The 22,919-nt window shown below is 49.4% G+C and overlaps 9 protein-coding genes across 9 annotated transcripts; 5 read left to right on the forward strand and 4 right to left on the reverse strand. All coding sequences in view use genetic code 12, as the record gives it.

Moving 5' to 3' along the window:
• Positions 1 to 514: 514 nt before the first annotated feature.
• LODBEIA_P00480 (uncharacterized protein) lies at positions 515 to 1,768 on the forward strand (the record flags this gene model as incomplete). Its single annotated transcript, XM_066975060.1, has 1 exon — positions 515 to 1,768. One exon carries the CDS (start codon positions 515 to 517, stop codon positions 1,766 to 1,768), a length of 1,254 nt encoding a protein of 417 aa, XP_066826986.1.
• A 279-nt stretch (positions 1,769 to 2,047) lies between these two features.
• Positions 2,048 to 2,332, reverse strand: LODBEIA_P00490 (uncharacterized protein; the record flags this gene model as incomplete). The annotated part of the gene is made up of 1 exon (XM_066975171.1): positions 2,048 to 2,332. One exon carries the CDS (start codon positions 2,330 to 2,332, stop codon positions 2,048 to 2,050), a length of 285 nt encoding a protein of 94 aa, XP_066826987.1.
• A 185-nt stretch (positions 2,333 to 2,517) lies between these two features.
• Positions 2,518 to 2,976, forward strand: LODBEIA_P00500 (uncharacterized protein; the record flags this gene model as incomplete). The annotated part of the gene is made up of 1 exon (XM_066975283.1): positions 2,518 to 2,976. One exon carries the CDS (start codon positions 2,518 to 2,520, stop codon positions 2,974 to 2,976), a length of 459 nt encoding a protein of 152 aa, XP_066826988.1.
• A 1,114-nt stretch (positions 2,977 to 4,090) lies between these two features.
• On the forward strand, positions 4,091 to 8,869 carry LODBEIA_P00510 (uncharacterized protein; the record flags this gene model as incomplete). Its single annotated transcript, XM_066975394.1, has 1 exon — positions 4,091 to 8,869. One exon carries the CDS (start codon positions 4,091 to 4,093, stop codon positions 8,867 to 8,869), a length of 4,779 nt encoding a protein of 1,592 aa, XP_066826989.1.
• Positions 8,870 to 9,639: 770 nt separating this feature from the next.
• Positions 9,640 to 10,554, forward strand: LODBEIA_P00520 (uncharacterized protein; the record flags this gene model as incomplete). Its single annotated transcript, XM_066975505.1, has 1 exon — positions 9,640 to 10,554. One exon carries the CDS (start codon positions 9,640 to 9,642, stop codon positions 10,552 to 10,554), a length of 915 nt encoding a protein of 304 aa, XP_066826990.1.
• A 4,332-nt stretch (positions 10,555 to 14,886) lies between these two features.
• On the forward strand, positions 14,887 to 16,253 carry LODBEIA_P00530 (uncharacterized protein; the record flags this gene model as incomplete). The annotated part of the gene is made up of 2 exons (XM_066975616.1): positions 14,887 to 14,900; positions 14,954 to 16,253. The coding sequence occupies 2 exons, from the start codon at positions 14,887 to 14,889 to the stop codon at positions 16,251 to 16,253; spliced, it is 1,314 nt and encodes a 437-aa protein (XP_066826991.1).
• A 243-nt stretch (positions 16,254 to 16,496) lies between these two features.
• Positions 16,497 to 18,677, reverse strand: LODBEIA_P00540 (uncharacterized protein; the record flags this gene model as incomplete). Its single annotated transcript, XM_066975727.1, has 1 exon — positions 16,497 to 18,677. The coding sequence occupies one exon, from the start codon at positions 18,675 to 18,677 to the stop codon at positions 16,497 to 16,499; it is 2,181 nt and encodes a 726-aa protein (XP_066826992.1).
• A 133-nt stretch (positions 18,678 to 18,810) lies between these two features.
• On the reverse strand, positions 18,811 to 19,959 carry LODBEIA_P00550 (uncharacterized protein; the record flags this gene model as incomplete). Its single annotated transcript, XM_066975838.1, has 1 exon — positions 18,811 to 19,959. The coding sequence occupies one exon, from the start codon at positions 19,957 to 19,959 to the stop codon at positions 18,811 to 18,813; it is 1,149 nt and encodes a 382-aa protein (XP_066826993.1).
• A 161-nt stretch (positions 19,960 to 20,120) lies between these two features.
• Positions 20,121 to 22,919, reverse strand: LODBEIA_P00560 (uncharacterized protein; the record flags this gene model as incomplete). Its single annotated transcript, XM_066975949.1, has 1 exon — positions 20,121 to 22,919. One exon carries the CDS (start codon positions 22,917 to 22,919, stop codon positions 20,121 to 20,123), a length of 2,799 nt encoding a protein of 932 aa, XP_066826994.1.

A 22,919-nucleotide genomic window follows, 5' to 3' on the forward strand; every position in this document is an offset into this window, starting at 1 on the left:
ACCCATTCATCCCCAAAGCAATCACCAAAACTCCCCCCGTTTATCTTTTCGTCCGAGTTTTAGTATTGAATAATAGAGAGCTCCTGGTTAGAACTCAGCACAGGCCGCATCGTCCCTTTCATAAATTTTGCAGCGAAAAAGACTTTTCAAGCCATCGTCGTCTCGTGTCAAACAAAACAGGAGCTGTTACTTCAAGTCGATTTCAAAAACAAAGTCTTTTTGAGTCCTTGTTGAAGTCTCCGTGAAAAGTGCTTATATGCCAAAGAAACCACTACGAAAAAGCCTATTTTTTATCAATAGATTGATCGAGCCCGGGTAACGCCGAAAATATAAAGTACTACCAGAGCAAGTGCAACTCTTACAATCACACCTACGCCGATCGTGTCGTTCAAATTCTTACCTGAGAAACACCGCTGACATCAAAAAAGCAACCCACCTCCACAGTTTACCAATTGGAACGTTTCTTGCTACTTCTCCGTTTCAATAAGCGAACCCCACAAGAGTAAGTTTCGCTATGGCCACTCCTGCTTGCCCCGAACCGTTTGTCGACCATGAACTATCGATCAACTTAGACTCCACGTTTGCCTTTGAAGGTCCAGAAAAGTTGTTGGAGATTTGGTTTTGGAAGTCGGAGAGTGTCTTGCCCGAGAGCGCACCAGTGGGAGGTTTGCGCTCTATCGCGAGAGAGTCTTGGGCCAAGATGTTGGACTTGGTCAGCTGCAAGATCTTGTCCATGAAATCGTCCAGGTACATGGACGCGTACTTGTTGAGTGAATCGTCGTTGTTTGTGTTCCCACACAAGTTGATCTTGAAAACGTGCGGTACCACCACTACGCTAGCATGCTTGGAGGAGTTGTTCACAATGGCGCAGTCCATCTGCGCAATGGGCAGCAAGGAAATCTACCGAGTCTTCTACTCAAGAAGATCTTTCATGTTCCCCGAGAAACAGATCCACGTGCACAAGGACTGGAAACACGAGGTGTCGTTGTTGAACCAGCACTTTAGCTTGGGCAAGTCCTACGTCGTGGGCAACTTTGACAGCGACGACCATTGGTATCTTTATGTAGGAGGAGAAGAGCAAGACCACCCTCTGGCTGGCAGCAGCGCAGACCAGACTTTTGAAATATTGATGACTGAGTTGGACCCGGAGTGTGCGTCCAAGTTTATCTACTCGAGAAAACCAGGTGACGATATTGGCGAGCAGGATGATTTGGGACACGAGCTAGGCTGGGAAACCATGATGGAGACAGAGTTGGACACGGTTTTCCAATCGCCAAGGGTCAATACTCATTTGCCTTCGCCTTCGTTGTCGGACGTTTCCGAAGACGAGGACTGCATGGATTGCAAGACTGACGACAACTGCCTCCAGGCTAGCGCCAATTTTGAGTTCATCAACGATGCCTTTGCATTTACTCCCTGTGGCTACTCTTCCAACTCCATCTGTTCCAACGTTGCCGGTGGGTACTACTACACGCTCCACATAACTCCCGAGTCGGGCTGGAGCTACGCGTCGTTTGAAACCAACTACCCCTTTAACGAAACAGTGGACGTGATCACAGTCTTGACCAAAGTGTTGAAGATTTTCAAGCCAAAGAAGTTTTCCTTGACCTTGATTGAGGAGATTTCGGATGAGCAGCACTTGACTGGAAAGCAGTTGGTTGGGTGCGACTTGATCTTGAAGGAATTGGGCTACAAAAGGAATGAAAAGGCGGTGTACGATTTGAAAAATGAGTACAACTTGTTGTACATGAATTTTCGAAGTGGATAGGTTAGTGTATAGAGGAGATGTCATTTACATGTGAAAGTATTTTGGCAAATTTTGTTGCGAAAATGCTATAAAAAGTATCACTATCCCATTCTGACTCAGCACCATGATATCGCGCCCCTTAGGAGAAGGATGCGTGAGAATAAAGACTTTTACACAGCTACCGCTGGTTTAATGGGGACAGACCATTGCAATTGTTCTCTCTTTTCCCTTCAGTCTCATTCTGGTGCTACAGTGTCAGCTCACGCATTGCCAGTGCCAAGTAAACCATACCCAGTTGACTCAATCTCGCTCATTCTGGCCTCGCTGCTCCTGTTGCATCTTCTTTTGTATCCTCGACTTTGCCTCCGGAGTTAGCTCTAAAGTTGCAGAGTCCAGAACAGTCATCTTGACTGGGACTTTCTCCCTTTGCCTGCGCTCGACTTCCTCGGGAGAGTGTGGTTCGTATTTGACAAACTGGAAATCAGAGCCAACTTTGTGCGCGGCATAGACTCCAACAAGTACTGCGATGGTGCCCACGATAAACTTGTGGGACATTGGCGACCCCTGACCCATGCTTTGCCTCATTAGTGACGTGAGTGGGGCTAGCAACAGCTTCGAGGGAAATCTTCACTCTTGACCTATTGGCCGATTTTGACAGCGCTTGCACGACTTTGTACAAACGAGGGCGAGCAAGGTGATAACAGAGAGGGAAAATCACCAACCACTGGTGTCTTTTTTGACACCCAATTTTACAGCCTCCACACTAATTAATGGCTGCACTTCCCAAACGAATCCTCAAGGAGACCGAGCGGTTAGTAAGTGACCCAGTCCCGGGGATCACCGCGACGCCAAGCGAAGACAACCTTCGATACTTTGAAGTGACAATCGACGGGCCGAGCCAGTCCCCCTACGCTGAAGGAGTGTTCCACCTCGAGCTCTATTTACCTGACGACTACCCCATGTGTGCCCCAAAAGTGCGCTTTTTGACCAAGATCTACCATCCCAATATCGACAAGTTGGGGAGAATATGTTTAGACGTGCTCAAGGACAACTGGTCGCCGGCATTGCAGATCAGAACCATCTTGTTGAGCATACAGGCCTTGTTGGGCGCACCAAACCCGGACGACCCTTTGGCGAATGATGTTGCCGAAGACTGGAAGCGGGACGAAAAGAAGGCCGTCGAAGTGGCAAAGGAATGGACTGCCAAATACGCGACGAGAAAGGAATGAGCTGTTTACAAGGCATGGGAACTACACCAGAGGGTTTTTTTTTTTTTTAGATAATGAATGATGATCTTTTATCATATGTGTGTGGACAGAACTAGTCGTTGTACCGTATACTGCTACGAGTAAGTTCACCTATTAATAGTAGTCTCAACAATAAGATTTTGAGATCTGGCGGGTCTGCTTCGCAGGGCTTGTTTACAACCTCATATTCGGGTGGCCACCACAGGCCTGTCGAGGGTAAATGTATCCAGGTGATGGAGAACAAACTCAACCCAACGCGTCGTTTGTTAACCAAACACGGCCGTTGCTCCCAGCCCCGAATCTGAACTAACCGATCCCGAACATTCTTGAAAAAAAAAAACAAAAAGAAAATAGAGAATCTCGGACTCTTTTGTGGTGGTTAACTCCACCAATGAGAACAAGACAGTCCACTTATGGTCGTGATCACATACAGATCCCATAACCTAGCTATTGTCCCGATGCTATGGTCTCAGTATAAACACCGCATATCCTGGTGAAAACGGAATTTCCACGAATGCAGTTTTGATATTGACCGAAAGAGAAAGCGGCAATAAAAAAAAAAAAAAAAGAAAAGGAAAAGCGAACTCTTCGTGCCGCAGGTTCCCGGTTAGAAATGACGTTGGTCAGATGCCCACACCACGCAGCCCCCTTGCTACTTCACGGGCAGGCGATGTGCAGTCAAGGACCATCCACTAAGCAAAAGCAACTGCTCTGGTAGACTGAAAAGCGCCTGAAGGCCAGGTAGTAAGATGGCTGACAAGAGGAAGGGGGTCTCTCAGTCAAACCCCGTAATCATGTCAACCCGTAATGAAATTTTAATCTTTTTTTTTTTTTCTTTTAATATTTTATATTTCGGGCTTTATTAAAAGAATCGTGTTTCTCTGAAAAAGGTCAAGGGCCTGGCTTTTTTTTTTACAACCAAACCGGTGAATCCAAGATCTGTTGTTTGTATTGCTGAGGTTGACTTTCGAAAGTCAAACGCGCTGCTTCACATTCACCTACTGGTATCTTTTCACTGCCAGATCTCACCTAAGATCCGGATCGGATGGAAAGATTGCGAAAATACCGCAGACCCATTGAGTAGAATTACAGCACCATGGTGAGTCGTGATAAAAGCAGGGCACAGACGAGTCCCTTTAGTGATCACAGCGCCGAGTTGGAAGACGATGATGGCTCAATCTTGAAATCACCGTTGGAAGCGCACTTTGACAAGGGCCGTTTGTCGTACCACGGCTCGGCCAGCCTGGCCAACCACGACTCATACTCTGATGATTCCATGCCACCCACGCCAAAGCTTGCCGCAGACTCATTCGACAACGGGAAAAGCTCTCGTTTGAAGTTTCAATTGGGGTCCAACCAAACACCCCCCTCGTCGTCGTCTTCGTCGTCGGTTTCCCCGTCAAAGCACCGGTTTTCCAAATCGCCAAAGTCTCCCTTTTTGGACGACGTGATATTGGAGGATGAAGTGTACCAGAAACCCAAGGCGGAGGAAGCTGAAAACACAGCAGAGGTGTCGGGACTGCATGAAGACTTGGCCACCAGAAGACACCGGTGGGGCACGTTCAGAGACAAAAACGGGAGACCCGATCTGGCCAAAACAGGCGTGGGCCGGTCCAGGACCTTGAACAAGATACTACATCCACACCGCAACGACAAGGGGCACCACCACCGACTGTTGAAAGGGAGGATCAAGTCCATCAGGAAACCAAACACTCACTCGATTGACTTCCCCGAGCTCCACCACCGTGACTCGGACTCTGACAGCAACAAAGACGCGCCGGAAGGGGATTCTAAAAACAGAAAGCTGGAGAAGCGCACAGTGGTGTTCAACAGAGAGCTCCCTGAACAGTTTACAGACATGGAGACGGGCAAGCCAAACACCAACTACCCCAGGAACAAGATCAGAACGACAAAGTACACCCCACTCACGTTCTTACCGAAAAACATATTCAACCAGTTTTTCCACAACATTGCCAATATTTATTTCCTTGCGTTGATTATCTTGGGTGCGTTCCAGATCTTTGGTGTCCCCTCACCGTCAATGGCGGCGGTGCCGTTGATTGTCATTGTCATTATCACCGCGATAAAGGACGCCGTAGAGGACTCCAGGAGGACAATCACGGACTTGGAAGTGAACAACCAGCATACGCATATTTTGGAACAAGTGCATGACTCGGACTACCACTATGAAAACCGAAACGTGAATGATGAAAAAGTGTCTCTCTGGAGGAGGTTCAAAAAGTGGAACACAAAGTTGTTGGTCAAGTTCTGGGGAGCACTGAAGAGCAGCCTCACAAAGGAAGGAAGGGCGAATAGAGCGAGGGAAAAGCACAACCGTGAAAACAACATCCAGGAGGGAGAAGCACGAAAGTCGTTTGAAAGTGATGTTGTCACTCCGCGAAACTCGATTGATCCGTTTGGCGAAACCATTCGACAATCGTTTCACAAACCACGGTCCTCGGGACAGGCACAACCAAAGACTCTAAAATTTGTTCGCAAGTGCTGGAAAGATGTCAGAGTGGGGGACCTCTTGCGTATCTACAACAACGACGAGGTCCCCGCCGATGTGGTGATTCTATCCACGAGTGACGACGACAACTGTTGCTTTGTCGAGACAAAGAACCTCGATGGGGAGACAAACCTCAAGGTCAAACAAGCATTAAAGTACTCTTCAGTCGATGACAAAATCACCAAAGCCGACGACTTGATCGACAAGTCGTTCCAAATTGACTCAGAGGGCCCGCATGCAAACCTCTACTCATACGAGGGCAACTTGAAATACACTGCTCGCAACGGGCACCCACTAGAGGAGCCCGTCACTATCAACAACTTGCTTCTACGTGGATGCTCTTTGAGAAACACCAAATGGGTTATTGGGATAGTGGTGTTTACCGGAGACGACACCAAGATCATGCTCAACGCCGGGGTCACGCCAACAAAGCAATCGCGCATGTCCAAGGAGTTGAACTACTATGTCTTGTTGAACTTTCTCTTGTTGTTTATCATTTGTTTCGTCTCGGGCTTAGTCAATGGGTTGTATTATAGGAAAACAGGGACGTCGCGGGACTACTTTGAGTTTGGCACCATTGCGGGCACCCCCGCGCTCAACGGGCTCGTGGGGTTCTTTGTCGCGGTGATATTGTACCAGTCATTGGTTCCCATCTCGTTGTACATCACCATTGAAATTATTAAAACGGCGCAGGCGTTTTTCATATACTCCGACGTGGGGATGTACTATCCAAAGTTGGATTTCCCGTGCACCCCGAAATCGTGGTCCATTAGTGACGACTTGGGCCAGATTGAGTATATATTTAGTGACAAGACGGGGACATTGACGCAAAACGTGATGGAGTTTAAAAAGTGTACGATAAACGGTGTCTCGTATGGCCGTGCGTATACAGAGGCGTTGGCAGGGTTGAGAAAACGTCAAGGTGTGGATGTTGAAGCCGAGGCAGCGCATGAACGTGCGATGATTGCAGAGGATAAAGTGGAGATGGTTGACAAGTTGCGCGGGTTGCTCAAAAGCACCACCTACGATGACGAAATCACGTTTGTTTCGCTGAAGTTTGTTGACGATCTCTTGGGTGCTGCGGGTGAAGACCAACAGGAGGCTGGCTACCATTTCATGTTGGCGTTGGCATTGTGCCACTCGGTCTTGGCCGAGCAGAGCGAAAAGAACCCGCACAAGTTGGTGTTGAAAGCGCAATCCCCCGATGAGGCCGCGCTAGTGGGCACTGCCCGCTCCTTGGGGTTCAATTTCAAAGGCACCACGAAAAAGGGCTTTTTGGTGGACGAGTTTGGCACGTGCAAGGAGTACCAGGTGTTGAACACGTTGGAGTTTAACTCCACAAGAAAGAGAATGAGCACTATTATCAAGATACCGAGTGACCCGCCCAGGGCGTTGTTGCTCTGCAAAGGTGCAGATAGCATTATTTATGAGCGGTTGTCCAAGACCGAGAACGACCCGGAGATGCTCGAGGCCACTGCTAGGGACCTTGAGGAGTACGCCACGGAGGGGTTGCGGACATTGTGCATTGCCGAGCGAGAGTTGACGTGGGAGCAGTACACCGAGTGGAACAAACGGCACCAGGTGGCGGCGTCCTCGTTGGAGGATAGAGAGGGCAAGATGGAACAAGTGGCGGACGCTATCGAGCAGGAGTTGGTGTTGCTTGGGGGTACCGCGATTGAAGACCGGTTACAAGATGGGGTCCCCGATGCCATCTCGTTATTGGCCGAGGCCGGGATCAAGTTGTGGGTCTTGACTGGCGACAAGGTCGAGACTGCGATCAACATTGGCTTTTCGTGTAATTTATTGGGCAACGAGATGGACTTGCTCGTGATCAAAACTGCTTATTCTAGCGAGGAAACAGAAAAGATGGGCCTCGAGCTAGGCTTTGGCAACGCCGAGGCGCAAATCATCGACAATGTTATCAGCTTTTACTTGAACCGCCACTTCAACATGGAAGGCACCATCGACGAGCAAGAGGCTGCCATTGGTGATCACACTGCTCCAGATGCCCGGTTTGGCGTGGTTATTGACGGGGACGCATTAAAGCTTGCCTTGATGAACCGCGACACCAAACGGAAATTCCTCTTGCTCTGCAAAAAATGCAGAGCCGTGTTGTGCTGCCGGGTGTCGCCCGCACAGAAAGCCGCAGTGGTCAAGCTAGTCAAGGACACGTTGGATGTCATGACCTTGGCGATTGGAGACGGGTCCAACGACGTGGCCATGATTCAAGCCGCGGATGTCGGTGTGGGGATCGCGGGAGAAGAAGGCCGGCAAGCGGTGATGTCCTCTGATTATGCGTTTGGCCAGTTTCGGTTCCTCGCGCGGTTGTTGCTCACCCACGGCCGGTGGTCCTACAAACGCTTCAGCGAAATGATCCCGTCGTTCTTCTACAAAAACATCATCTTCAACATAGCCTTGTTCTGGTACGGGATCTACTGCGACTTTGACGGGACGTACTTGTTTGAGTTTACCTATCTCATGTTCTACAACTTGGCATTCACGTCGCTTCCCGTCATCTTCATGGGCATCTTTGACCAAGACGTGAGCGCAAAAGTGAGTCTCCTTGTGCCGCAACTATACCGCTCGGGTATTTTGAGAAACGAAATGAGCGATTTAAAGTTTTACATTTACTGTCTTGACGGAATATACCAGAGTGCCATTTCCTTCTTTTTCCCTTACTTGATGTACAAGACGCTGTTTCCTGGGGAGAACGGGAAACCGGTCGACCATAGGTTCTGGGTCGGGGTGCCTGTTACAGTCATTGCATGCACAAGTTGCAACTTGTACTTGCTTTTCCACCAACGTCGGTGGGACTGGCTCAGCTCGCTAATCATTGGCATCTCGATCCTCATTGTGTTTATCTGGACGGGGCTCTGGTCGTCGTCGGAGTACTCGTCGCAGGAGTTCTACAAGGCGGCGGCGCAAGTGTTTGGCATGACCGCGTTCTGGGCGGTCATCTTCATTGGAATCTTGGTGTGCCTACTTCCAAGGTTCTTCTATGACATTTTACAGAAATTGTACTTTCCCAAGGACGAAGACATCATCAGGGAGTGCGTGCAAAGAGGCGATTTCGACCCGTACCCTGCCAACTATGACCCAACAGACCCCGATAGGCCAAAGATCAGCGCCTACTCAAGCGCAGTGGTCAACCGGATGAGCATGGACCATCGCGTCTCCGACGATAGGGTCGACATGAGCAACCAGGCCACGACGCCGCACACGCCACCACCGGGGTTCCTCGCTCAAATGCGAAGGAAAAGCAAGAGCTTCCGCCACCACTCCGACTTGCTGACGGAAACCATCCAAATGGAGGTATTTGATGAAAACCAGAGACGCATTTCAATGATTAGCGAGAGAAATAGATAGACAGTGTAGATTATAGAAAACTAACAGTTGATGAGATGGAGCGAGAAAAGATTAATGGCGCGTGTCGAGGCGCACTGGCTCTTTGGCTCAAATTTTTCAGGTGGAAAATACCACAAAATCGAGCGATGGGAATGGGGAGAAAGTGAGCGAATGAAGTGAGGTTCAATTGGGCACTGGCATTGGCATTGGGATGTGCGCTGCTTGGAGGGGTCAGCAGGGACACATAGGATGGGGAGGGAGTCACCAGTACCGAGCCGTTGCGTTGGCCCAGGTCTAACAATTTTCTCTCCCTCTATATAGGTGGCACTAATTGGCCAATAAAAACCGTGCATTGTCAGTTCCTACATGAATTTTTTTTTATTCCGTAAATCACCGCGATAACCAGAAAGTCGTGTGTCACGGCGCCAGCTCTAGCTACAAAAGTGCCAACAACACGGGTCTTTGAGTCGGGAGTCCTCCTCGTTAAGCCGTTGGTGGTTGATCCATCATCATTGGCATAGTATTCACATTATCCAGCATGACCTCCCGACTCAAACGACACCAATAACACCGTTGTTGCATAAAAAAAAACAGAAATATACAAAAATAAAAAACTTTTTATCAGAAAATTATTCGCTCAACTCTATTGCAGTTTCTGAAAGAGAAAAAGTTTTTCCTTATAAAATGTCGAAAACTTTTCCTGATTCCTGTTCCTCTTTTTTACACACTCTTCTTTTTTTTCTCCCCTTTTATTTCACCCAAGCAACCCCGTTTACATATTCAATACTACAATGGCAGCTGAAAAGAGTAACTTCTTAGTCGATTTCCTTATGGGAGGTGTCTCCGCCGCAATCTCCAAGACTGCCGCAGCACCAATTGAGAGAGTCAAGTTGTTGATTCAGAATCAAGATGAGATGTTGAAGCAAGGTAGATTGTCCCACCCATACACTGGTATCGGGGACTGTTTCAGAAGAACGGCCGCAGATGAAGGTCTCATTGCCTTTTGGAGAGGTAACACCGCCAATGTTATCAGATACTTCCCAACACAAGCTTTGAACTTTGCTTTCAAGGACAAGTTCAAGGCCATGTTTGGTTTCAAGAAAGATGAGGGTTACTGGACCTGGTTTGCAGGTAACTTGGCCTCTGGTGGTTTGGCCGGTGCCACTTCGTTGGCCTTTGTCTACTCCTTGGACTATGCCAGAACCAGGTTGGCCAACGACGCCAAGTCTGCTAAAGGCGACGGTAAAGGTAGAGAGTTTAACGGTTTGATTGATGTTTACAAGAAGACCTTGGCTTCCGACGGTATTGCCGGTCTTTACAGAGGTTTCGGTCCTTCCGTTGTTGGTATCATTGTCTACAGAGGTCTCTACTTTGGTCTCTACGATTCGTTGAAACCAGTTGTCTTGGTTGGTCCATTGCAAGGCTCGTTCTTGGCCTCGTTCCTCTTGGGTTGGGCCGTCACCACCGGTGCCTCTACTGCTTCGTACCCATTGGATACCGTTAGAAGACGTATGATGATGACCTCAGGTCAAGCCGTCAAGTACAACGGTGCTCTCGACTGTGCTAGAAAGGTTATTGCCGCTGAAGGTGTCAAGTCTCTTTTCAAGGGCTGCGGTGCTAACATCTTGAGAGGTGTTGCCGGTGCCGGTGTCATTTCCTTGTACGATCAATTGCAAGTTATCATGTTTGGAAAGAAGTTCAAGTAAATTTTATATAGTTAGATAGAATACTGATTTCTATAAGCCAGTGGAAACTCTGAAAAGCCTTGGATGGTTCACGCGAGAGGTGTCAAGCGAAACGTTAATGCCGATGGACACAAAGTCATGGCAAATAACCTCTATTCCCGAGTCAATGAAGGTGTCACGTAGCCAAACAATAAGGTTGTCACGTGAGTTAGTAGACTCTCATTGATGGTGGCTGCTCTTGCTCCGTAAATTTTCAAAGATAGGGCCTGTACCGGAAGAAATTTCATAAAGCATGACTTCCTCTGGTGATGTAAGTTGTCAGGTAGAATTGGTTGTGAAATTGGGCCTTGATGCTGAGCAGACAACTGAGTGAGCAGATGAAGCTCAATTATATAGTGTCAATAGAGGAGAGAAAAGCCATGTTTTCGTCACTATGAAATGTTCCAGTTTCGTTTTCATGGCTACCACTGGTTTACTGTGAAGTCACGTGCGCGCACACTCAACTCTGGGCGTTGTTAAAACTCTTCAGGAAACATCTTTTTCCCAGTGTGAGGTTATTTTGTTCCACTTGTCCATTAACGCGTCAAACGGGGGTAGTGTCGACTCTGTTTCACGTTGTTTAAACGTTTGAATAACAAGAAATAGGGGCAGTTATTGATTGTCTTTTCCAACAACCGTGTGTGGGGTAACCCTCACTTTTGTAATTGTCGGGGAGCTTTTCAAGATGGCCTTTGCAGAATGCGCTTGTCGTAGCATGCCCCACCGCAGATCATGAGCGGCTCCCCTCATCTCTTGAGTGTGCTCTTTTTACAACTCCCCCATCCGCCCCGCTCTCTCTTCGAGAAGGACGTATCTCCGAGTCTAAAACTTACCCCTCGTGAACGCAACACCGACGACTGTTGGTGATAATGCCTGAGCTTTGAAACATATGTTCCCTGATTCAGTGCTTGCGCACCTTTACTGGATTTTGAAAGAGTTTGACCCGGACTTTGGTGTCACCACGAGCAAGGAGGTTCCGCAAGTGATGTTGCCTTTGCTCATCTCAATCTCAAACAGTTCCGCACTTTACAATCCCAACAAATTTTTGAAACCACTGCCGAGCACTTGCAAACATGGTGGTACGCACCAAGACTTATGTCTGACCCTCACCAATAAGCCTCTGCTGATCGGTCAAGAGGATTGTGGATCGATCGGCACACAGCACAAAGCACCGTTGGAGTTGTCCAGAACCAACCATCCCTTGTTCAAAGCAGTACGATGGTTTCGAACTCTCTCGAAACTCCGACACAATCGTTTCCAAGGTTATCTCCTAAGCGACGAGTGCAAAGTAGCAATTTGGTTGACCTTCCACAACCACTATTGCTCTGAGACGCGTACTATCATGTACCATCGTCAAAAACTGAGCAAGTGAATAGATGACTGAATAGGAAAGTGGAGTAAAACATTCTCTCTTGCCAATCGCTAATGGTTCATAACCGTCATGTATCGTGACGGCATGCTAAAACTGTTTAGTCAATGAAAAAAGAAGGGCACAGCTAATGATGTGCATGACGAGATATTTACAAATGCCATCAAAATCTCAACTCTTGTTTCACTAGGGATGCTTTCTAGAGAACACAGGACTGGAGAGAGAGACGACCACGATGGCGAGAAGACACTTTCCGCAATTGGTTCACCTTTTGTTCAAGGAAGAGCGCTTGCGTCAAAGCAATTCCTCAGTTTGTGCTTCTCCTTTCAAAGTGGGGCGCAAACAATCGCTAGAGACCTTCCACGAGGTCTATTTTCTTGAATCCGCTGAACCCGTTACCCCTCGCTCAGACTCTGGCTTGCCCCGCTAGCAACAGGGTAGGTTTGCAAAGGTTTTATCTCCTTCCCCAAAGCAATTAAAGCCTGTGCCTAACTAGTCAAGAGCATTCCTGGAATTGCTAAGATTGCCGGAAATTTGCGTCGCTGAGCCTACTTAGATCTTGACTAGATAGGCTCCTGCACTGTTTCTTATCCCTGGCCCCACAACGTTTTAGAGCAAACGTTTCAGTCCTTCTGAAATAGTCTCCACGCGCTAGAGCTCTAGGGAGGTAAAACTAGGGAGATCTGATTGGTTCCATTCGTGAGCTCTGCTGGGCACATCCTAATGTGCTGCTTAAGCACCTCCACTGTAAATATCGTTGTTCCAACCACTTGAAGCAGTCGACCCGAGACTCATCCCATCCCATGGAAAAGTAAAATTTTGTAAATTCACGTAGCAAGTGGTTTTAGCTGCAATTGCTGCAAAACGGCCAATGTTGTCTGCAGTAAATAAAACGGCCTAATTAGGCCGAGAGTGACTAGATAGGAAATGTAAATACTGCGACTGCTCCTCGCCAGCTACCAGATGCCTACGTCCGATTGTTGAAAATCACCCACTTGTACTTTATATTGCTGCACTTCATATCCAGAACAATAGGCCGCAAATGATTAAAAAGCGGGTTTCTCGATTTCAAACCTCCCCACGGTTAGTGCTTATTTTACTTCACCATTTGTAAACAGTGAGGAGACACCAGAGATTTGCTATTAGAAACGAGGGTGCCACCAGCGTTGTACACAATTCCACACTTGAACCCCAAGGTGAACTTTAAACCCTCAAGGATTCTGGATTGAGGCCTCTTGTGGTGGCGGGGCGATCTATTAGGAGGGAAAACGACAGTGAAAGCTTAAATTGGCGAGCCTAGCTTCCAAGTAGTATTGGCACTAAATCAAGTGGGGTCGAACCGCGGACATACAAAATCGAGGATCTGCAACTTGAATTGCTGGAGAAAACGTGTGGCTTACACTCTTCCCCCTCCCTCTTATTGTCGAAGGCCTTGGATGCTTCCTTTTCTAATTTTTTAATACGCACAGCATGGATGAGCGAAAGTTTCCTTTTCAGGAAGTCCAATTAACATTGCTTAGTCCGTGCTAGAGGTAAATAATATGGGATCCAGCTTGGTATGTGCGCGAAAGTCTACCAGAGGGTAAACCCGTGAAGTCAAGTCTCCGTCCAAGGAACACTCTGGAATTCTTGTTTGTAAAGAAATACGGGCTCGGTCCGCAGGCAGACATAATGTGAGGGCTCTCCCCCTCATCAATAAGTGACAGCTTTTTTTCAAAATAATATTATTTGACATTCCCTTGTTCTGTAGAAGCATGCCGCACCACCGTCCCATTTAGTATCACTTGCGGAATGCCCACCACCACCAGAGTCCTTCCAAGAACAACTTGTCCCGCGCCAATGCCCCTCCTCATTGCACTCTCGTGATCACACAGTCTCCCCAAGTCATCCCCTTGATCTCAGGGTTCATACTTCCGCGTCCCCTTCCGCCTTGATCCGCTGCTTAAATTAGGGCCCCCTCATCCACCCCCACAACTCGGCAGCAACCGCCTTAAAAGCTTAATATCCACTATACTCGGGAGCTACCACATGCCGCAAAATGCCAACTGGCAAACGGTTTAACTTCAAAATGGAAAGGGAAAAAATAAAGTGACGCAATGGTTGCAAAAAAGTTTGTCGGGGAACCTCAAGCAACGGGCAAGGGACGGTGTATTATTTTCGTAAATTATTTTCCGCGCCATCAACCACCCCGGCTCGTAAAGACAGGTGAGTTTCAAGAGGCAGCTCCACTGAGTCAACTGGCCGGCGCCTCGGGTGAACATCAATGACCGACAACCCCCCCCATAGATCACCTCATTAACACACGCTATTGTCAAAAGCTCGACTAACTAGGCAAGCAAATTCGCGATGTTATTTCCACTACCCCTCGCCCGATGCGTCTAATTAACACCAGGGTTGCTCCTCCGTCATTAGCAAGGGGGAGCCCTCTTTCGTTTATTGATTTTCCTGCTTGATTGGGGCCGGGGGGTCATGTACGCCATATACACAGAAAGCAATTACCCAAACAGGCTATAATCAAGTAAAGCGAGTTATATTTTCAGCCCATTCCACATGCCTTTTGCCTATTTAGTCAAACCCCAGTGTGCCATTACAGCAAATGGTGCGCAGAAAATTTTTAAGGTCGATTGGGTTAATTTGACCCTCTTGTGGGTGTTGAAAAAAGGGCCCACGAAAATTAAATTCTTTTTTTTTTTTTCTATTTTTATTTTTAGTTTGGCTATTTTCTTGCCCTGGGTGCATGGTGACACAATATCGCAAGTGTCGAGATACGCTCGAAATCTTCACCACAAGAACCATCCTCAATTGACTTGCCTAGTGGGCGGTCCGCGAATAGTACTATTCGGGAGTCCCTGGAGTTGAGTATATATTGGAAAACATATCCTGCTCTTTCTTACCTCTCTCGTTGGTTCAGCAACACCTCCATCAACCGATACCCCTACACCGATATGAACATTAACGCGTATGTTTGAAACTGCTACTCAGACATCATCAACTCTTACTAACCCGCTATAGCAACGTATTACCTCCAGCTAACGGTAAGAAGCTCTGGAGAGTCAAGAGAACTCCCTCAGCGTCTCACTCAAAGTCCTCATCCACAGACTCACACTCGTCGAGGCACCTGCTGCAGACGTCGATCGAGTGTCTCAACAACTCGTTGAAAATAGCTGCTGCTGCTGCAAAGTTTACCTTGAGAAGACCGCCATTGAGGAGGCCGAAGAACAAACCGGGTAAGCCCAAGGACTTTGTCTTTGTTGATCTCTCCCCTATCAAGTCAGACGACGTGGAGCAGCAAGAAGCCGACAAGGCCGTCCCTGTCAAGAGCAAGGCGCAACCGGAAGCAAACCCGTCCCCGGCTGCCAACTTGCAGTTGCCTTCGCCTACTTTATCCTTGGAAGACTCGCTCTTTGACTTGTCCACATTGCCCAATTTCGATGCACCTCCTACTGCTTCTGCTTCCACCAGCCCCGACTTGGGGTTGGGGATTATGAACTTGGGAATCGACTGGGACCAGCCTGCACCACAACCATTTGCCCACCAAAACAACAACGACCTTTTATACGGATACCAGCAAACCATGATGCAGCAACAACAACAAATCCAGCAGTTGCAACGCCAGTTGCTTGAACAGCAGCAAAGACAAGCTCAGCCGGTGTTGTTCCACTCGACGCCAGCATTGCAATCACAACCTCAATTCCCGCAGCAGCAGCAGCAGCAGCAACTACACTCGCCAATACAGGAGCCAGACTTTAACCAGAAAAGACCTCGACAATGCGCATCTTCTCCAACTGCAGGCCAGTTGCAATTCAAATCGTACCAGCCAAAACCAAAGCACAGCAGGTCATCCTCCGAGGCATCTGTAAGGAAGCCACAGCATAAGAAACAAGTGCAAGCGCACAGGTGTATGAGTTTGCCATACATCCCATCCACAACCAACATCCAACAACAACAGCTTCCCGAAGCGCCACTGTACACGTCAACAACGATGCAAAACGTCGACTCAAACGTGAGCTTGGACGACTTTATGATGCTCAACGACCAGCTCTCGATGAGCTTTGCCCCCGGCATCGCCCAAAACCCCGAATCATACACCCCAGCTACAACCTACTCCGAAGATGAACTCGCCAAACCGGTGTTTAACCAGTTTAGCTTCCAACCACCATGCGTAGAGTTATCATGCGGCTTCGAAGAGTTCCTCACTGGCTCCGCCACCACTGAGCAGCCACTGCAGTACCAGTCGTACCCCGTCTCGATTGCTGCTTCCACCGCATTTAATGAGTTTGAAATGGGCGCATTCTGTCCGATTATAGAGTGAAGCTGGCCTTTGCTCTCCTGCATTTACCCCTAGTTTCAGTTCCTGATATATCCACTTGTTTTTTTTTCCCATTGACTCATTCGGTTTCGCAATCTTATTTCGGTATTCTTGGTTCCACTCATCTGGCTATGAATGGACTCACTTGCTTTTCGGTCACTTTTTAGCACCATGCTTGCTTTTATTTATAACATAATGCAGATACTAAACAAAGTTATACTAGCTAATAAAGATTTCGCTCTCCGCCTATAATGGCGGAATATCTCCTACATAGTTGACGTGGTTCCAGTTGTGTGCAAGATGGATCGACTTTCCTTGCTGTTTCTTGCGCTGGGGCTGCGGGGTTGTACTCTCTGTGTTGTTATTTTTCTCCTCCCAGTTCCGAGCATATCCTACAGCCTGCTTTTGCGCTTCAAAGTCTTCCTCCATGTCGGCCTCCACATACTCCACCTCTTGGTTCTTGACATGGATCAACGGAACATAGTCGGTTTGACACGTGGGTTTGATGTAATCATCCTGATCATCGGTAACCATGCACTGCTTCCTTGCCTCGACGGAGAAACTGGTCACTTTGCAATAACTGGTGTTGTCCAACACCGCCTCTGAAAACCACCGCGTCTCCAACCGTTGGTACAACAACTCGGTCTCGGGAGAGTTACCAATATCCTCCGCCACGTGGTGCCACCACTCGGTGTTGAGGGTCCAGTCCAGCGGCCACTTCAACTCGGGGTCGTACAAGTCCCTGGCGGAGTAGGCAAACTCCCAGTTGGGCTCGGCGCCGTCATTGTAGAACGACTTGTCCAAGGGCGTGTAGTAGGTGAATGAGTTGACAATGCTAAAGCTCTTTTCGTCCACTGCATAGTACTTCCACGCGGGGTTATAGCCAGAGTATGGGCTCACCAGCGGTCCCACCAAGGCGTGGTTCACCGCGTTTTTCAACTCCTTGGCGTCGCTTCCGTCGCACCCGTACTGGACCATAAACGTGTCTGCTTGAACGTGGCCAAAGAAGATCGCCGCTATGACTTTTGGCGAGAACCGCTCAATGATGGAGGTGAAGATCTTGGTGGAAATGGGAAGCGCTTGCTGACTCGGTGGTAGATGCGCGATTATCCACACCCGCTGGTGGTTTCTCTCCGAGTCAATCAACTCCTCAATGAGAAACTTCCACATGCCGTGGGAGTCCACGTCCAACATGTTCCAAAAACAGTACAAGTTCTTTGTGTTCCACACGTTTGAGTTTAAAGATATAACCTTGAGTCCCTTGAGGGTGATGAGCGAGAACCCCGTTTGCGAGTACCGGATCTGCTTCGCGGTGTCGTGGTCGACCCAGTCCAACTCCAGCCACAAGTCCGCGAGAAAGTCAAACTGCCACTGGTACGAGTTGGAGTTTTCGCTGAGGTGCTTTTGCGGAAGCTGGTTCATGGGGAAAATGTCCCGCGTGCCAAACGTGGGGATGACATCGATCTTGTCGAGGTACTTTTTGATGATCCGGTAGCTAGTCTCCTGCGACTTGATGTTCTTGTCCTTGCTCATGTAGCAGCGGTCCGAGTGGTCCACCGTGCCGCCGGTGAATAGCGCAAACTCAAAGGAGAGGTGGTTTTGGTGCAAGTCTCTTATGCACAGCATGGTGTTGTTGAGGAGCAACGCCGGGGTGTCGCATGTGTACTCGCCAAACTGCCGCGCTGGAGTCCACGTCCGCTTCTTCACCTTGGTGATGTCCAAATACTTGCCCTTTTCGAAATGGTTCTTGCGGTAGGTGCTGTCGTAATAGCCGGTGTCCAAGTTTTCATTCACGTGCGGCGCGGCGGCTTTGGTGTTTCTGCAGTGGCTCGAGCAGCACAAGCTTTGGCTGCAGTTGGCTTCGGCAAAGACAGTATAGTCGAGCTGCAAGTTGACATCGCTGATGTGCAAAACATGGAATACCTCGCCGCACCCGTCTGGTGGCTGATAGTTTTTAGGCTTCAGCGGCCACATGTTGGACATGTCGATGTTGGGGGTCTCGGGCAAGACGTGGCACTTTTTGTCATGGTAGTAGCAGAAGTAGTCGCCATCCAACCCTGACGGGTTCATCAAACTGGCAACTTTGGCAAAGTCGTTCCCGGTGCTGGAGTAGTCCTCGCCCGAGTAGCCGTAGTTCATGTGGCACTGCACTTCATCATACCCGGCCTCAACGCACCATGTGAGGAATATCTGCGGCACCAAATCCGGTCTCGTCAAGCCAATGAACTTGGCTATTTGCAACCGGGTCTTGCAGGTGGTGCATTCGTCTAAATCAGTGGCAGCCTCGACGTTGTGCAACTCGGCAACCGCCCTTTTGCAGATTTCCTCGTCGGTAAGAGCAGCCTCCACGGGGGGTTTGTAATGAAAAGGCTGCGCCTCGTAGCCGGTGGCATACACAATGAATAGTGCCAACAAAACCAACAACATTGCCCTTGGGAGATTGTGGTTGTAAGTGTTGTAAGTTTTGCAACAGATTTATTCTAGGGGGGTAGGGGGGTATTTTTTTCTATGGTGTGTGCGGTTACAATATCAATTGCACTAAATAACAATACTTACACCATCAGAGCATCTCGCTGATAGCATTGAGCTTTTCAAGACTCAGTTGGGCGTTCCCCATGGATTCCAAGTCCCGTTTTAAAACAGAGACTAGCTCCTTTGTCAAGGCAAGCTGTTTTATGGAAAACTCCTCCTTCATTCGTTCAATGGCCTCGGCATGGTCATTGAGGATCCTCGTGATTTGTTTTTTCACCAGCTCGTTGTCCTTTCTCATGGCCAGTCGAACGTCGTTGGCGTGGGAGAATACGGACTCCAATAAGCCAATGGCTTTGCCGAGAGCGGCATCGCCTCCGGCCGCAACGTCGCTCTTTAAGCTGTCAACTTGGTCCAAGACTAGCGACAGTATCTCTTCCAAATGCGACGCGGCTGAAGTACTGTATGTTTCCACTAGCTCCGAAACGCTGCCGCTGTCCTCAAGGAGCCTCGTCGCCGCGGGGGAGGACTTACCCCTCGGTTGGAAGCTGCTCCTGACAATGTTACTGCTCTCTAGCTTCAACTGCTTGATCTTGTCGCTCAACTCGTGAAGGTCGAGCAACGCGCGCTCCATCGCCTCTTGGGGGCTCTCTGGCGTGACATGGTGGAAGTTGTAGTACTCGTCGCTGTCGATCTCGGACAAGGTCTCGGGGATCACGTGGGGCAGCAAGTCGATGCCATTGGCAGCCTCTTTGCTTCGAAGCGCCTCGGCCTTCCTGATCGCGGCCACCAACTGGCGCTGCAACGTGCGCACGGTGGGGACAATGAAGTTGGTGTTGTTCTGCTCTCTGAACTTGATGTCGTAGTACTTGTTCTGGATAATCTCCCACTTTTTGGTCTGGCTGAGCGACCTGTTGCCAACGTACTTGAACGGCTTGGTCTCAACTATGAGATAGAGAATCAACTTGACGTCTTCGCCAGACAATTTCATCCGGTGCGGGTTCTTCATGTTGTTGATATGGGCAAGGGCCTGCGACATGGTCACGGGGTCAACCTCCGAGCCCATCAGGTGCTGTCTCTTGCCGGCGGCTGCAACCGCGGCGGAGGCTGTGGCCGCAGCGGACTCTGCGGCTAAACCCTGGTAGTCGATGGAAGAGTGCTCATGGTTGCTGGACTCGCTCGAGTCAACTTTGCCACCGCGGTGCTGCGAGTCGTATTTTTTATGACCTGATGGAGACATGTCTTTAACGTGGGAAAAACTTGTCAATCCTAGTGTCGTGAAAAAGAGGTGTAGAGTCGTTGGTTCAGGATGTGTCTTGATTTTTGTCGTCACTCGTTTGCTTTGTTTTGACTTTGTGTGCTACCATGTGACACCAGAGTTTATACACCTACATGGGTCATTTAAAAGTTCAATCCCGCGGCAAACGAGCTGGTGATGCTCCGGATGTCGTCCTCGATATTCTCCCCGCTGTATCTCGCACCTTCGTACTTTTTATCAATCTTGTGCAACTTGCTGTAGAAATTGGCGCTGATGGAGTTGTCGCCGTTGTAGTAGTTTGACTGGTTGGCCAACGCGGGCCACAACTCGTCCCTAACCTTCTGCTGGCGTTGCACGTCAGACCCTTCATTGGCCATGCTGCCGCCGTCAAAAGTGGCGGTCGAGAATGCCGTCGATGGAGCGCCAAGCGGGTTCCTCTTTGGCCCTTTGGTGGTGCCTCGCGCAGCGTAATTGTTTAGCTGCACCATGGAAAGCTGCAAGTTGTCCAACGGTCCATCGACCAAGCACCCCTTTTCGCGGAAATGGATCAACAAGTGGTTCCATAGCTTGTTGCGCGACAATGCGCGTGGGTTCCCCAACACCAACAACCCGTACTTGGCCCTGGTGAGCGCCACGTTCAACCTCCGCGGATCGCTCAAGAACCCAATGCTTTGCGAGTCGTTGGCGCGAACACAGCTCAAGATGATAAAGTCCTTCTCCCGCCCTTGGAACGCGTCGACACTAGTAATCTCCACTTCAAGATACTCATGCCGCTTGTCCAAGATTGTCGAGTTGATGGACATGAACTGCACCAAGTACGCCCTTTGGCCCTCGTAGGGAGTGATCACCCCGATCTGCTCCGGCCTGATCCCGTCCTTGAACAACCGCGTGATGATCCGCTCCACGTTCATCGCCTCGACTCGGTTCAAGTACGAGTTGCCGCTGCCGCTCAACTCCTCACGGCCGTAATTGGCCCAGAACATCATCGGGGTGTCCAACACGGGCCAGGGGAACATCGCCTCCTCCACCAACCGGTCCTGGCTAGTGACTCCGTTTTGGAGTGAGCCTTCGTAAAACATGTTGCTGGGGAACTCGGACAAGCACGGGTGCATTCTGTACTGCACTTCCAACCGAATCGGAACGTGTCCGAGAAAGACCAATCGCTCAAATAGGGACTGCTTTAGCCCGGCATCGGCGGCTTTTCGGTCCAAGATAACAGGCCCCAACTGCTGGTGGTCGCCAACGAGAATCACCTGCTTGGCTCCTTTGACTATGGGGATCAACACCTCCGGCTCGGAAGCCTGCGTGCTCTCATCTATCAACACTGTTCTGAACTTGAACTGGGCTAGTCTCTTGTCGGCGGCACCCACACACGTACAACACACAACCTCGGCCTTGCTCAATATCTTCAACTCGGACGCACGCAAATTTTTGATAAAGTTTTTGGCATCCTCCACCGACAACTCGCCAACCTCGTTTTTCAATTTGATCAACTTCTTCAACTCTCCCTTTGCCGATTTGTTGACAATGTGGTGCAACGCCAAGTGGCTCACGGAGCTCTCGACGTCCTCGCGTGACTTGGCCGTCAACCGCACCACCCGCAACCCCAACGAGTCCAACTTCTCGGCCAAGTGGTCAACGGCTACGTTTGAAGGCGCGCAAACCAAGATCTTCTCCTTGTTCAAGCGGGACAAATGGTAGACTATCGTGGCGGAGGTGACAGTTTTGCCTGTCCCCGGTGGTCCTTGTATCAAGGAGAGCGGTCTTTGCAACACAGACCTCACAGCGTTGGTCTGGGAGATGTTCAACTCGGTCAACTTTGGGTGCGAGAATTTCTCCGGGGCCTCAATGTCAAACTCCACGGGAGCCACATCGTGGCCCAACAACTTGTGGTAGAGGTACGACGAAACAGACTCTTCGTCTGTGGCAAAGTCCTTCATTGCTTGCTGCATCCGGTCGTACGAGGTGCCTTTCCACACAAACTCGGCAGTAAAGTCGTTGGTCAAGTTTGTTGGTGGCGCCACTTTGGACGCGTTCAACTCCAATGTGAACTCCTCCTGGTAAGAATTGGGCAACCTCAAGATAAAGCCATGCCCTTCCCAGGGCTCCCTCTGGCTGCCGTTATAACGCAATATAATCTCATCTCCCACAGCCACTTTCAAATTGGAGGTCTCAAACGTCATCAACGTGAACGAGGCCAAGTGTCTGTTGTTCAACCCCAAGGCCCACTTGACCTGAATATGCTCTAGCGCTTGCGACTCCTTCAAGTTTTTATCGTAGTCGGCTTCCAATTTCACCAACGGGCCAAACGATCTCTGGTACTGGAACCCGTCGTTGTACCGCATCAATATCGGCAACACCAGCTCTTCGGCAACGTCGTTATTCTCAACGTCGTTAATAGTCGCATCCCGGTTCAACCGCCACTGGGCCTCCAACTTGGAAATCTGCTGCGGGGTCACCTGCCTGGAATCAATCAACGCCTCCTCGCTCGGGGGCGGCGCCAACCACGACAAAAACTGCCGGTCTTCAATGAGCGACTGCCAGTGGCTCGTGTCCCAGTTGATGTCCTTTGACCGTGCGCAGGGCAAACGGCAGAGGATCACCACGACAGACTCCTGTTTGGCAGAGACAAACCCCAACATAAACACGTTCTTGTTGCCGCAGTTGTAGCACTCCAACGTGGTGTCGCCTAGATCCGACTCTTCGTGCAAGCTGACTTGGTTGTGGCGGGACATTACCAAGTGGGTGACAATGTGGGAACTAGAAGAGTTGGTCTTGTCGTTGCAGAACCACTTGTTGCACGTGTTGCACTTGATCACCGAGTTGGGGGTGTTGACTCCACAGTAGGCACAGGCATGTGGGTTTTGGCTCAACTCAAACCCGGGTGCCTCTGCCGCCTCATCAAAGTCGTGCTCACGGTCTTCCCCAAACACTGTACTCAT

The sequence above is a fragment of the Lodderomyces beijingensis genome (assembly GCF_963989305.1).
Source record: "Lodderomyces beijingensis strain CBS 14171 genome assembly, chromosome: 1".
Classification (NCBI taxonomy): domain Eukaryota; kingdom Fungi; phylum Ascomycota; class Pichiomycetes; order Serinales; family Debaryomycetaceae; genus Lodderomyces; species Lodderomyces beijingensis.